Source organism: Bos mutus, chromosome 8 (genome assembly GCF_027580195.1).
Source record: "Bos mutus isolate GX-2022 chromosome 8, NWIPB_WYAK_1.1, whole genome shotgun sequence".
Classification (NCBI taxonomy): domain Eukaryota; kingdom Metazoa; phylum Chordata; class Mammalia; order Artiodactyla; family Bovidae; genus Bos; species Bos mutus.
Genome location: NC_091624.1, coordinates 86,921,654 through 86,936,820, shown reverse-complemented (window position 1 = coordinate 86,936,820; position 15,167 = coordinate 86,921,654). Strand labels below are relative to the sequence as shown.

At 43.0% G+C, this 15,167-nt stretch overlaps 1 protein-coding gene across 2 annotated transcripts in view; it reads right to left on the bottom strand.

Moving 5' to 3' along the window:
- The window catches only part of ADAMTSL1 (ADAMTS like 1), a 495,660-nt gene that overhangs the window by 36,067 nt on the left and 444,426 nt on the right, over positions 1 to 15,167 (bottom strand). For both annotated transcript variants that reach the window (XM_005889557.2, XM_070375945.1), the window contains 3 exons: positions 9,763 to 9,975; positions 7,549 to 7,729; positions 4,196 to 4,403 (listed from right to left, as the gene is read on the bottom strand). In XM_005889557.2, coding sequence (XP_005889619.2) covers positions 4,196 to 4,403; positions 7,549 to 7,729; positions 9,763 to 9,975 — 602 coding nt within the window. The remainder of the gene's footprint in view (positions 1 to 4,195; positions 4,404 to 7,548; positions 7,730 to 9,762; positions 9,976 to 15,167) is intronic.

The following is a 15,167-nucleotide window of genomic DNA, read 5'->3' as shown; positions in this document are numbered from 1 at the left end:
GCAAAGACACCACCAAAAAAGAAAATTACAGGCCAATATCTGATGAATATAGATGCAAAAATTCTCAACAAAATATTAGCAAACTGAATCCAACAACACATAAAAAATATCATGCACCATGGCCAAGTGGGATTCATCCCAAGTTCACAGGATAGTTCAGCATACACAAACCAGTGTGATACACAACGCAAGCAAAAGACAACAGACACGCGTATCATCTCAGTAGGTGCAGAAAAGGCATCTGACAAAATTCAACATCCGTTCATGATAAATCTCACCACAGTTGAGTACAGACGGAACATATCTCAAGATAATACAAGCTATTCATGACAGATCTACAGCCAATATAACAGTGGTAAAAAGTTGAAAGACTAAAATCTGGAACAAGGATGCCCACTCACCTCTTCTATTCAACATAGTACTAGAAGTCCTAACCACAGCCGTCAGATGAGAAAGAGAAATAAAAAGTATCCAGATTGGAAGAGAAGAAGTAAAATTGTCTTTATATGCACATGATATGATACTGTATACAGAAAAGTATCTACACAAATTATCTACAAACGACTCTACACAAAAGCTATTAGAACTGATAAATAAATTCAGCAAGGTAGCAGGATACAAGATTAACATACAGAAAATGTTGTATTTCTTTATACCAACAACAAAATATCAGAAAGGGAATGTAAAACAGTACCTTTTAAAATCACAACCTCCAAATAAAGTATTTAGGAATAAACTTCACCAAGGATGTGAAAGACTTATATCCTGAGACCTATAAAACATTAATAAAGTAAACTGAAGATGATTCAAAGAAATGGAAAGATAACCCATGCTCTTGGATTGGAAGAATTAATATTGTTAAAATGGCATACTACCCAAAGCAATCTACAGATTTAATGAGATCTATATCAAATAACTCATAGTATTTTTCACAGAACTAGAACAGATAATCCTAAAATTTATATGGGACTGTCAAAGACCTAGAATTGCCAAAGCAATCCTGAAGAAAAAGTACAAAGCAGGAGGCATAACCCTTCCAGACTTCAGAGAATATTACAAAGCTACAGTAATCAAAACAGCCTGGTATTGGCATTAAAATAGACATATAGATCAATGGAATAGAATAGAGAGCCCAGAAATAAACCCACACACCTATGGTCAATTAATCTTCAACAAAGAATCCAAGAATATACAATGAGAAAAAGATAGTCTCTTCAGCAATTGGTATTGGGAAAGTTGGACAGCTACATGTAAATCAGTGAAGTTAGAACACACGCCCTCATTATACAAAAAATAAATTCAAAATGGCTTGTGAAGTCACTCAGTTGTGTCTGACTCTTTGTGACTCCATGGACTGTAGCCTACCAGGCTCCTCTGTCCATGGGATTTTTCCAGGCAAGAGTACTGGAGTGAGTTGCCATTTCCTTCTCCAGAGGATCTTCCTGACCCAGGGGTTGAGCCCAGATCTCCTACATTGCATGCAGATGCTTTACTGTCTGAGCTACCAGTTCAGTGGCTCAGTCATGTCCAACTCTTTGCAACCCCACAGACTACAGCACTCCAGGCTTCCCTGTCCATCACCAACTCCCAGAACTTACTCACACTCATGTCCATCACATTGGTGATGCCATCCAACTGTCTCATCCTCTGTCATCCCCTTCTCCTCCTGCCTTCAATCTTTCGCAGCATCAGGGTCTTTTCCAATGAGTCAGTTCTTCACATCAGGTGGCCAAAGTATTGGAGTTTCTGCTTTAGCATCAGTCCTTCCAATGAATATTCAGGACTGATTTCCTTTAGGATTGACTGGTTGGATCTCCTTGCAGTTCAAGTGACTCTCCACCAAGAGTCTTCTCCAACACCACAGTTCAAAAGCATCAATTCTTTGGCACTCAGCTTTCTTTATAGTCCAACTCTCACATCCATACATGACTACTGGAAAAACCATAGCTTTGACTAGATGGACCTTTGTTGGCAAAGTAATGTCTCTGCTTTTTAATACACTTTCTAGGTTGGTCATAGCTTTTCTTCCAAGGAGCAAGCATGGCTGAGCCACCAGGGAAGCCCTGAAGACTTATAAGACATGAAACCATAAAACTCCTAGAAGAGAATGCAGGCAAAACATTCTCTGATATAAATTGTACAAATGTTTTCTTACTCTCAAGGCACTAGAAATAGAAAGAAAAATAAACAAATGGGACCTAATCAGACTTACAAGCTTTTACACAGCAAAAGAAATGATAAACAAAATGAAAAGATACCTACAGAATGGGAGAAAATATTTGCAAATAATGCAACCGATAAGGTATTAATCTCCAAAATATACAAACAGCTCATACAATAACAAAACACAAACAACTCAATCCAAAGATTGGCAGAAGACCTAAATAGACATTTCTCTAAAGAAACATAGATTGCCAATGAAAATACATGAAAAGATGCTCAATATCACTAAATATAAGAGAAATGCAAATCAAAACTACAATGAGGTTACCACCTCACACTAGTCAGAATGGCCACCATGAAAAAATCTACAAGTAAGAAATGCTGGAGAGGGTGTGGAGAAAAGGGAACCGTCCTTGCAGTCACTATGGAAAGTAGTACAGAGGTTCTTCAGAAAACTAAAAATAGGATTACTATATGATCTAGAAATCCCATTCCTAGGTACATATCTGGAGAAAACCATAATTCAGAAAGACACAGGCACCCCAATGTTCAGTGCAACACTGTTTACAATAACCAGGACATGGAAGCAACCTAAATGTCCATCAGCAGATGAATGGACGAAGAAGATGTTGCACATATATACAGTGGAATAGTGCTCAGCTATAAAGAAGAATGAAATAGTGCCATTTGAATGACATGGATGGATCTAGAGATTTTCATACTGAGTGAAGTAAGTCAGACAGAAAAAGACATATATTATATTGCTTATTTGTGGAATTTTAAAGAATGGTACAGATAAACTTGTTTGTAGACCAGAAATGGAGTCACAGATGTAGAGAACAAACTTGTGGCAACCAAGGGGAAAAGGGGGAGAAGGATAGATAGCGAGTTGGGATTGACATATATACACTCCTATATATAAAACACCAACAGATAACTAATAGGAATGTACTTATGGCATAGGGACTCTACTCAAAATCATGTAATGGCCTATAAGGGAAAAGACTAAGAAAGAAAGGGTGTATGTATATGTGTAGCTGATTCGCTTTCCTGTATAGCAGAAAGCGGCACAACACTGTAAATCTAATATACTCCAACAAAAGTTAATTAAAAAGACCCGCAAAGTACATGCACCCCTAGGTTTATAGCAGCACTCTTTAGAATAGCCACGCATGGAGATAATCTAAATATCCATTATAGATGAATGGGTAGAGGAGGTGTGGTATGTATATGCAAAGGAATACTACTCAGCCATAAAAAGAACAAAATAATGCCATTTGCAGCAACATGAATGCAACTAGAGATTATCATACTTAGTGAAGTCAAAAAGAGAAAGACAAATGTCATATGATATCACTTATATGTGGAATCTAAAAAATGATGCAAATGAACTTATTTACAAAACAGAAACAGACTCATAAGACCTGAAAAATAAACTTATGGTTACCAAAGAGGGATTTTTGAGCATTACTTTACTAGCATGCAAGGAGATCCAACCACTCCATTCTAAAGGAGATCAGCCCTGGGATTTCTTTGGAAGGAATGATGCTAAAGCTGAAACTCCAGTACTTTGGCCACCTCATGCGAAGAGTTGACTCATTGGAAAAGACTCTGGGAGGGATTGGGGGCAGAAGGAGAAGGGGACGACAGAGGATGAGATGGCTGGATGGCATCACTGACTCGATGGACGTGAGTCTGAGTGAACTCCGGGAGTTGATGATGGACAGGGAGGCCTGGCGTGCTGTGATTCATGGGGTCGCAAAGAGTGGGACACTACTGAGTGACTGAACTGAACTGAACTGAACCAAAGGGGAAAGAGGGGGTCGGGATATAGTTGGAATCAAAAGATACAGATTAGTGTATATATAATAGATAATCAAGGACCTATTGTATAGCACAGGGTAATCTACTCAATATTTTGCAATAACCCATAATAGAAAAGAGTCGGAAAAAGAATATATAGGCACAACTGAATCACTCTGCTATATACTAGAAACTCCGCAAATCAACTAAGAAAACAAAGCTGTCTTACCTGGCTCCAGCTGGAGAAGGCCCACTCCACACACAACTGCTGGTTACAGGCCTGGGTGTCGACTGGCCGCTTGGCAAGCTGCGTGCACACGTCACTGGGCACAGGAGTGGAGATCCCTGAGGCTTTCAGCTTCTGGCAGGTCACCCGGCGGGTCTGGACGCCTCCCCCACAGCTCCGGGTACAGGCAGACCAGGAGGTCACCATCCACCTGGGAAGAGGAAGAAGGATTAATGCAAAGGATCAAGCCTTGAGCAGAGGAACAATGCCATATACTCTCAGAAAAGGAGCCCCACAGCATCCTCCTGTTCTTACCACACAGCAGCTAATTGCGGGGCCACGTCTCTTTTCACAGAATATACCTGGGGTGGTAAGCTAAAAATGCCACCCCCACCCCTCCCAGATATCTACATGAAATCATCCCTGGAACCTGTGAATGTTACCTTATTTGGACAAAGAGTGTTTACAGATATAAAGATCTTGAGATGAGCTTGTCCTGCATTATCTGGTTAGGCATTAAATACCATCACGTGTTCTTGTAAGAGAAAGGCAGAGGGAGATGTGACATGGAAGAGGAGGGGACAGTGTGACCACAAAGGCAGAGGTTGGAGTGCTGTGACCACAAGGGACGCCTGGAGCCTCCAGAAGCTACAGGACCCAGGAACTGATTCTCTCCTGGAGTCTTTGGAGGGGGTGTGCAGCCCTGCCGACATCTTGATTCTGGACTTCTGGCCTCCATAATTAGAAGAGAATAAAACTCTATCATTTTAAGCCACTGTGTTTGTGTGTAATTTGCTACAGGAAATAAATACCCTTTGGAAATTGATTAAAAAGGCACACTGTGAAAGATCAGTCGCTTTATCTTAATATTGGCCCCCAAAGCTGTGCGCTTGCAGATAAAACCCTCAGGGGAGGCAGTCCTTTAACCAGTTATACCAGTTCTGATTCTTCCTAAAGGCATTCAATGCGGGGCAGAGAAGGGCCTGTCTCCCAGGGAAGATCAGATCCAAACCTGGGTTACCTTCTGACCCCAGAGGCAGTCTGGGTCTCAGTTAAGCCAAGTTTTGTCTGCTCGTACTCACTGTTTTTCCTACCTCGCCTTAACCCACGTCTCATTTGATTTGTTTAATCCCCCAGAAGCCTACGAAGTTCCTTCCAGCTTTCTGGAGCAATTTCCCACCTCCATGAGTCACAGTCCATAGGTCTTACGCCTCTCAGAGGGTGGTTTATGTGGTGACAGTAGTTATTCTCAGGATGTTAGGTTCCAGCTGCAATTTGGATCCTCAGAAGTGAGACTGACCAGGACTGTGACAAATAGCTTTCCTCATAAAGCCAAGCTATAAGTTGGGAAACACTCTGAAATCCTTGGACTGTATACAGATATGGAGGGGTTCTTTTTGGATGTTACCCTGTGCTAATTCTCAAAGAGGAGGGGAAGGAGGTGTAGTTTGTGGAAAAGATTTGGTTCTTTCCAGCCATTTCATTCAACCTAGAAAAAACATTTTTTGACTTTATTGCTTTGGGCGGCAGGCGGAGGGGAATGATCTAAATGAAGTGGCTGACACAGCTACCTGGGTCAAAGCGTGACTTCACAGTGCGATTCAAAAAGACAACTGGGGCCACACCTGTTTGTGTGCAGAGGAGGGGGCTGACATGCCCAGGAAGCTTGGTGGGAAAACCAGTCAGAGATGAGCCTGTGGCCACTTTCTAGTCCGATGGTGCCACATCTGGCTCTCAGGAGAGGTAAGTAGTAGGAACAGGGAGCACATTGCTCCTGAACCTGGATCTGTGACTTATTTAGTTTGGTGGAACTTCCCTGCTCTGTTCATCTTGCAGAGACATGACTGTGTGCAGATTTCTAACCCACAGGAGCAGAGCCACTTAGGAAGCAGGCCGAAGGCGTGTTAAAGCCCCTGAGGGTGCTGAAACCCAAGCAGACCCGGCCATTATTTCATCTGCAGAAGTAAATGAGGCTGATTGACTCTATCGCCACAGCAAATCAAAATGTCCCTGGCATGTCCATGACCTCTTCTTCATTTCACACAGCTTGGCAAAGGCAGTCTTCCAGCCTCTCGTATCCCTGGTGAATGTCAGGCCTGCCTTTCAATCAACTTTTATTTCCAAATATACATTTCAGCAATTTTTCAGGAGCTGGGGTGGGGGCTTTAAGAAAGGAGAGGTACAGGCTATGTTACAGTTCAGGAAGGGTATAAAAGGACATTAATCATTCCCGTGGAAACCTTCCCGTCAGCAAGTCAAACTGCTGATATTAATGAGTGTGTTTCATATTTCACTGAGGCTCTCCTGGTTTCAGCTGCTCCTTATGACTCAGCTGGCAGAACACAAAGTGGTTGCCTAAGGAGTGGGTGAACGTCCCACAGACAGGCAGTAAAGGGGTGTTTCAGGGCTCTGCCAAGTCTCCCCAGGCTCAGGGCACCATGTGGATGCCAACTCCAAGCCCATCCATTATTCCTTTAGCTGCTGCCTGACATGGTGAGGGGGAAGGGCACTGCTCAGTGGGACTCATGGCTGCTCTAAGCTCAAGGAAGATGGAAGAGGCAGAGACTGTGGCTATTGTTCTGGGTTATATAAGGAACCCAAGTGCAGAGAATGTACAGTTGGCCCCCGAACAACACCAGGTATGAACCACACGGGTCCACTTGTACTCAGATTTCTTTCACTAAATATCTATTAGAGTACTACACCATCTACAGTTGGAGCAGCAACTATACAGTTATGCATGGATTTTTGACTGCTCAAGGTCATTGTCCCTAACCTTTGTTTAGCTCAAGGGTCAACTGTAAACCCAAAGTTGAAGCAACTATGGGAAATGAAAATTTATTTCAACTTTAACAAGAGGCAAGCCTTTGTAGAAGAGAGGATATTTCCTCAGCTAAAATGGAGTACTGATGAGCAAAGGCATATAGTTATAAGAAAGGGGAGGGGTTGTTGGGGTATAGACTGGTGATCACTATCCCCTAAGCACTTCAACCACAACGTGTTTTTTTTCCCTCTTAAAACCAGCCTTCTTGCTGCAGGATGAGAACTCTCTTTTGCCAGGGCCTGGGATATTCCCAGCCCCTAAACCGACCTTTTCAGGCCCTTGGGAAGCCCAGGCAGCTTTAGCTGACTGAGTGGTGAGGGGACAAACAACTGAGAAAGGAAGCTTGTCCTGGGGGATGTCTTCTGTGCAGTGGGGAGTCTGGTGGGCCGGGCCGACAGACAGCGTGGCTCCTTGGCCATCAGGCTCCCTCGCTGGCACTCAGTGTCTCTTGCTCTCATAGGACTTAACAAGGGCTGGCCATGAGCCTGGCTGCAAGTCCAGGCCCATCCTGGGGAGGGGCTGGTGGACTCACCGGGAAGGGCAGTCTCTCCGGTTGCAGGGGATAGGCTGCACAGCAGGGCGCACCTTCCCCGCGCAGTGAGTGGGGTCCACCTCCATGTTGTTTAGGAGACACCGCAGGCGGGGCTGCTGAACACCCCTGTTGCCACAGGAGGCCGAGCAGGTCACCGGTCTGTCCACAGACCACCAGTAATCTGTCACAGGAGGAGAATCAGAGGTGAAAAGAAGGTGGCATCAATGCTTATGCTCATCAATGTTCCTTCTGAGCTGGGCGGAGCAGGGAGGGCATGAGGTGCTGTTATGAATGAGGCTGTGCCCCGTGATGCTTCCTGTGGTGCAGTGGTAAAGAATCCACCTGCCAGTGTATGAGATGCAGGTGTGATCCCTGGGTCAGGAAGATCTCCTGAAGAAGGAAATGGCAACCCACTCTAAGATTCTTGCCTGGGAAATCCCATGGAGAGAGGAGCCTGATGGGCTACATCCATGGGGTTGCAAAGAGTTGGATACATCACTTAGTGACTAAAAAAAAGTGCCCCTCAGTGGGCTCCATTCCCAACAGATCTGGGCAAGTCACATGGTCTCCAAGGGCCTGAGCTGGCTCATCCATAAAGTGAGTACCGTTCCCTTATCTCATCATGCTACTGGAGAACAGGATATAAAGAAAGTACAGGGCCTAGCCCTGGGCTTCCCAGATGGTGCCAATGGTAAAAACCCGCCTGCCAATGCAGGAGACATAAGGGATGTGAGTTCAGATCCTCTGAAGGAGGGCATGGCAACCCACTCCGTTCTTGCTTGGAGAATCCCATGGACAGAGGAATCTGGTGGGCTACAGTCCATGGGGTCGCAAAGTGTTGGACACGACTGAAGCAACTGAGCATGCGTGAAGTGCTGGGTCTAGCCCGGGACCTGGCACCTAGAACTTCATCAGTGGCTGTAGCTCTCCTATTTTAAAACCTACTTCCTAAAGTACTTTTATTCCCCCTGTTGATTTACCAGAAGGTGACTTTATTTTTCAACAAAGAGATATAAAAATACAAGAGGTACTCAACAATGATATTTAAAAGTCCATATTGGAGCTGGACTTTGTATATGTTACAGAAAAACAGCCTATTAAAAGAATATTCACTTATGGAGACTATGACATCAGTCAGAAAGGCCATTTCTTTGGATTTTCTATTGGGGGGTCTGGGACTCACTGGTAGGAGAACTGTTAAAAATAACTGTGGGCTGGTAAATTTTGAGTGCTTATTTGTACAGTTGTGTTTTACAAAACTTGCAGATGGACACTGCCTTCTGGTTTTCAGCAGAGACTGGCTGGCTGACAAGAAAACGCAACACTGACTTTCCTATCTGGAAGGCCACATGGTGGTGGAGGGTGTTTCAGGGGAAAACCTACGGACTCAGAAAAATCTCCATCCTTATGTGCTATTCTGGAACGAACTCTGTCCCTTCCCACGGAAGCCTCCATTTTAGGATACGTGCAGTAGAATTTTGCTTTCCTTATAAGAGTAGAACCAGCCTATGGAAAACTCAAAGGCCTCACTTAGTTTCTATAACAAGGCCAGTTTGGGCTCCTTTCCCACTCTGCTGGGCTCATTTGCTACCTTTCTTGGGGCAGCGAAAGCAGGCCCCATCCAAAGGCTCTCAGACCCACCCGTGTGCCTGGCAGGTGAACATGTGAGCCACACAGACTCCTCAGTCTGCTCACGGACAGACCACAGGGCAGGGGCCAGGCAAGCACTCGACATGTGACTGTAGCTGAAGACTTCTGCATGACTCACCAGTCCTGGTGCCAGCCCCGACTCTCCAAGGCAGGGGACAGCAACCACATGGTTCACATCAAGAGGAAATTTTAAACCAACCCAACAGAGAAAACTTGTATTTCCCTAACAGGCAAGTGTGTGTGTTCTTTAGTGGTTAGGCCAGCATAAAGGAGACATCTGCTCTCCTATGTGGATCTCCTTGGTCCTGAGCAGCAGTGACATGATGAGCAGAAGGGCACATCTATGAAAGTAGCACTGACTTTTCCAGGTTCTGCTGAGATGCAGACAAGTGGCTTTTCTGAAAAGAGCCTCATGGTATGGCAACATGGTTGGGTTTCCATTTCACACTCTAAAGAACCACTGGGGATCAGAAATCACTTTGTTCTGCTAGAGAATTAGATTCCCAAGTAGACTCTCTTTTTCAAGAAGCAAGCCTGGCACCCAGGTCCTGAAGGGTTTCTTACCTTGGATCACTAAAAAGGCCTTCTGCACGAGCATTCCTGCCTCATTCTGAGCAAGGCAGCTGAAGTCCCCGTGAGATCCACCGCTAAGATTTGCAACCTGGAGAATCTGTCCAGCTGCCAAGATATGATACATCAGTCCTGTGACATTGGCCACTGGCTGGTCACCGTGGAACCAGGTAATATTGGGAGTAGGGTCGCCTTTGACAGGGCAGCCTAGAAGGAGAGGAGAAGAGAGGTAAGCCATGGATACAGCCAAAAAGGACACATTCCTGATGAGCTGCTTGACTATGTCCATGGATTTTGAGGCCATACATTCAGTGTTGCTTCCTTATGACATTCCCAAGCAAATAGGAGATATTTCTGTTCTCTGGGATACTGGGAAAGTGACTATTCATTCAACTCAAGGAAAAAATCCTAGGGAACATGAAGTACCTATTTTAAGCTATGTCCCTGTCATAATTAAAAAAAAATGAAGCAATTAAGATTTGCTCATTGAATGTGATTTCACAGATTAATTAGTTCCTATGCCATTTTTAAAAATTGTATGATTGCTTTACAATATTGTGTTGGCCTCTGCCATAAATCAGCCACAGGTATGCATATGTCCCCTCTCTCCTGAGCCCACCTCCCATCTCCCACCCCTTTAGGTTGTCACAGAGCACTGGGTTGAGCTCCCTGTGTCACAGAGCAAATGTTTTACACATGGTAATATGTTTCAATGCTCCTCTCTCCATTCATCCCACCCTCTCCTTCCCTCACTGTGTCCACAAGTCTGTTTTCTATGTCTGCATCTCCATTGCTGCCCTGCAAAAAGGTTCATGAGCACCATCTTTCTAGATTCTGTACATGTGTTAATATACAATATTTGTCTTTCTCTTTTTCACTTATTTCACTTTGTATAACAGGCTCTTATACTGAAAGAAGTCACTTCTTCAAATGTAATGTTTTTGGGAAAAAAACCCATGTATTAAATAGTGATAATTAAGAATCAAACTTTAATTGGTAACTGTCCAGTGTCTGCCTCCATTTTATGCTTTATGTGATTTTCATGCCCCAAATTTTCAACAGAGACTAGAAAAACAATTTTAAACACTGATCTCATTTCTCTGTAAGTCAAGAACTTTGGTCTTTTGACAGCTCTTCTGACAGCTAAGCCTGCACTGGACATGTACATTGTCATACTTATTACATAGTCATTTAACTTATTTTGTTACATTAAAATTCTGAAATATTAAACTGAGATATGCTGTCTATTTAGCAGCATAAAATTAGTAAAATAAACTGCAACTGTGAGAGAAACTCATTACCTCTAAATTTGTACTTGCTGAATTTGCTGTTGTGACTCCAGAAATTTAGCTTCCAGAGAAAAATTATTTGAAAATTTCAGAATGCAAGATAAATCATTCAAAATAAAGATACTAGAGGTTTTTTACTCAGTTCAGTTCAATCGCTCAGTTGTGTCCGGCTCTTTGCGACCCTATGGACTGCACAGTTCACTTCAAAAATATGTATTTGGTGCATAGTGTTCTGGGGACAGTTAAGTAAGTAATGACTATCTTCTCTTTTTCAAGGAGCTCTCAACTGGTATGGGATGCAAAAAAGCACACCAATAAAGCTGAGATGTAGGCAGAAGATGGGATCAGTGAGACATACAGATGGTCACCTGCATGGATGTGTGTGCTTATGGATCTGTATGGAGAATGGATCTCCTAACGTTGACTTGTGCTGTGTTCTGGGGGCAGCACTGTTAGGATTTTTATAAGATGGCAGCGTTATCACAGAAACGGTCTTTAAAGAGATGATCTAGCTTACTGCCAGAGGCCCAGAGATGTTAAGTAATGTTAAGAGACCATTCCAAGATCAAAGCCAGACCTTCTCTCTGACTCATTGCCTTCTGTTCTTTCCTCTATACCTACTACTTGTCTGGCGGGGCACCAACAATTTATTTGGTTGGCCAAAAAGTTTGTCTGAGTGTTTGGCCAACTCAGTACTTAGGCACTTTGATACCTCCTTTCCTTGTCTGCTTACTCCCTTTATTCCCTTGCCTTTTTACATTTTCACTGTGGTTGTGTAGGTTGAAGTAGCAGCAACAGACTGCTTCTGCAGAAGGGCCCTGGAAAAACAATGCTAAAATTGACCCTCAGAAGTTCAGCCTGGAATATCATTGCAGGACCGTTTTCCACTCCTCCCTATGTGGACTCACTCTGCAGTGTAATTTTGCAGGGCCCTCCCATGATGGGTGGACTATACTTCCCTTCTTTCTGACTTTAGTTTTGGCCATGTGACTACCCTGGCTGATAAAATGGCTACTAACAAACACTAGAAATGAAAAATCTGAAAAGGAAATTAAGACAGTTCCAGGATTTCCCTGGTGGTTCAGTGGTTAAGAATATGCCTGCCAATGCAGGGGACACAGGTTTAATCCCTGGTCTGAGAGGATTCCATGGGCTGCAGGGCAACTAATACCCTGCAACACAACTAAACTGAGCCCATGCTCCTAGAGCACATGCTCTGCAACAAGAGAAACCACAATGAGGAGCCTGCACGCTGCAACTAGAGAGTAGAGAGCAGCTAGAGAGTACTAGAGTACTCTAGAGAGTAGCTCCTGCTTGCCATAACCTAGAGAAAGCCCACGTGCAGCTACAAAGATGCAGAGCAGCCAAAATAATAAATAGCATTTAAAAAGAAAACAATTCCATTTATATGACTATCAAAAACAATAAAATACTTAAGAATAAACTAAACCAAGTAGGCAAAAGACCTGTACACTGAAAATTACAAAACATTGCTAAAATAAAGAAAAACATAAATGAAGGGATACAAGAGAGTGAAAACGTGACTCACACAAATGGAGAAAATACTTACAAATCAGATCTGATAAGAGATTAATATATAAAGATACAGAAAGAATTCCTACAACTCAACAAAAACCACTAACCAAATTTAAAAATAAGCAAAACACTTGAATAGACATTTTTCAAAGATAGGCAAATGTTAATAAGTATGTGAAAAGATGCTCAGCATCATTAATTGCTATAGAAACACAAATCAAAACCACAATGAGATACCAGTTTATGACCATTGCTGCTAAGTCGCTTCAGTCGTGTCCGACTCTGTGCAACCCCATAGATGGAAGCCCACCTGTCCCTGGGGATTCTCCAGGCAAGAACACTGGAGTGGGTTGCCATTTCCTTCTCCAATGCATGAAAGTGAAATGTGAAAGTGAAGTCGCTCAGTCGTGTCCGACTCTTAGCGACCCCATGGACTACAGCCTACCAGGCTCCTCCATCCATGGGATTTTCCAGGCAAGAGTACTGGAGTAGGGTGCCATTGCCTTCTCTGTTACGACCATTAGGATGGCTATTATTTAAAAATGAGAAAAAAAAACATTAACTAGAATTGATGAAGATGTGGGAAAATTATAATGCTTATGTTTTGCTGGTGGAAATGTAAAATGGTGCAGCCACTGTGGAAGACAGTATCAAAACTCCTAAAAAAAAATTAGAATTACTCAGCAGTTATTCTACTTCTCTACTCATCTCACACGCTAGTAAAGTAATGTTCAAAATTCTCCAAGCCAGGCTTTGGCAATACATGAACCATGAACTTCCAGCTGTTCAAACTGGTTTTAGAAAAGGCAGAGGAACCAGAGATCAAATTGCCAACATCTTCTGGATCATGGAAAAAGCAAGAGAGTTCCAGAAAAATATCTATTTCTGCTTTATTGAGTATGCCAAAGCCTTTGACTGTGTGGATCGCAATAAACTGTGGAAAATTCTGAAAGAGAAGGGAATACCAGACCACCTGACCTGCCTCTTGAGAAACCTGTATGCACGTCAGGAAGCAACAGTTAGAACTGGACATGGAACAACGGACTGGTTCCCAATAGGAAAAGGAGTACGTCAAGGCTGTATATTGTTACCCTGCTTATTTAACTTCTCTGCAGAGTTCATCATGAGAAACGCTGGGCTGGAAGAAACACAAGCTGGAATCAAGATTGCCAGGAGAAATATCAATAACCTCAGATAGGCAGATGACACCACCCTTATGGCAGAAAGTAAAGAAGAACTAAAGAGGCTCTTGATGTAAGTGAAAGAGGAGAATGAAAAAGTTGGCTTAAAGCTCACCATGCACTGGGATGACCCAAAGGGATGGTATGAGGAAGGAGGTAGGAGTGGGGTTCAAGATGGGGAACACGTGTACAACCATGGCAAATTCATGTTGATGTATGGAAAAATCAATACAATATTGTAAAGTAATTAACCTCCAATTAAAATAAATAAATTTATATTAAACAAAAAAAAGCTCAACATTCAGAAAACTAAGATCACAGCATCTGGTCCCATCACTTCATGGCAAATAGATGGGGAAACAGTGGAAACAGTGACTGACTTTATTTTTTTGGGCTCCAAAATCACTGCAGATGATGACTGCAGCCATGAAATTAAAAGACATTTACTCCTTGGAGGGAAAGTTATGACCAACCTAGATAGTGTATTAAAAAGCAGAGACATTACTTTGTCAACAAAGGTCCGTCTAGTCAAGGCTATGGTTTTTCCAGTGGTCATGTATGGATGTGAGAGTTGGACTATAAAGAAAGCTGAGTGCCGAAGAATTGATGCTTTTGAACTGTGGTGTTGGAGAAGACTCTTGAGAGTCCCTTGGAGTGCAAGGACATCCAACTAGTCCATCCTAAAGGAGATCAGCCCTGGGTGTTCATTGGAAGGACTGATGTTGAGGCTGAAACTCCAATACTTTGGCCACCTGATGTGGAGAGTTGACTCATTTGAAAAGACTCTGATGCTGGGAGGGATTGGGGGCAGGAGGAGAAGGGGACGACAGAGGATGAGATGGTTGGATGGCATCACCGACTCAATGGACCCTTTTGGGTAGACTGGCAGTTGGTGATGGACAGGGAGGCCTGGCGTGCTGCGGTTCATGGGGTTGCAAAGAGTCAGACACGACTGAGCAACTGAACTGAACTATTCTACTTCTGGCTATATATCCAAAAGATTTGAAAGCAGGACTTGAATAGATATTTGTACACCAATGTCCACGGCAGCATTGTTCATGATAGCCAAATGGTGAAAACGACTCAGAGGGCCATCAACAGATGGTTGGATAGGCAAATGTGATAAATATATATGATGAATATTATTCAGCCTTAAAAGGGAATAAAATTCTGATACATGTGACAACATGGATTAAACTTGAAAACATTAAGTACAGGAAGTCAGACAACATAGGATAAATATTGTATGACTCCCCTTATATGAGATACCTAGAGTAGCCAAATTTGTAGAAACAGAAAGTGAATAGTAATTACCAGGGGCTGGAGGAAGGAGGCAATGGAGTATTATTATTTGATGGTTTGGATTTCCGTTTAAGATGATGAATAAGTTCTG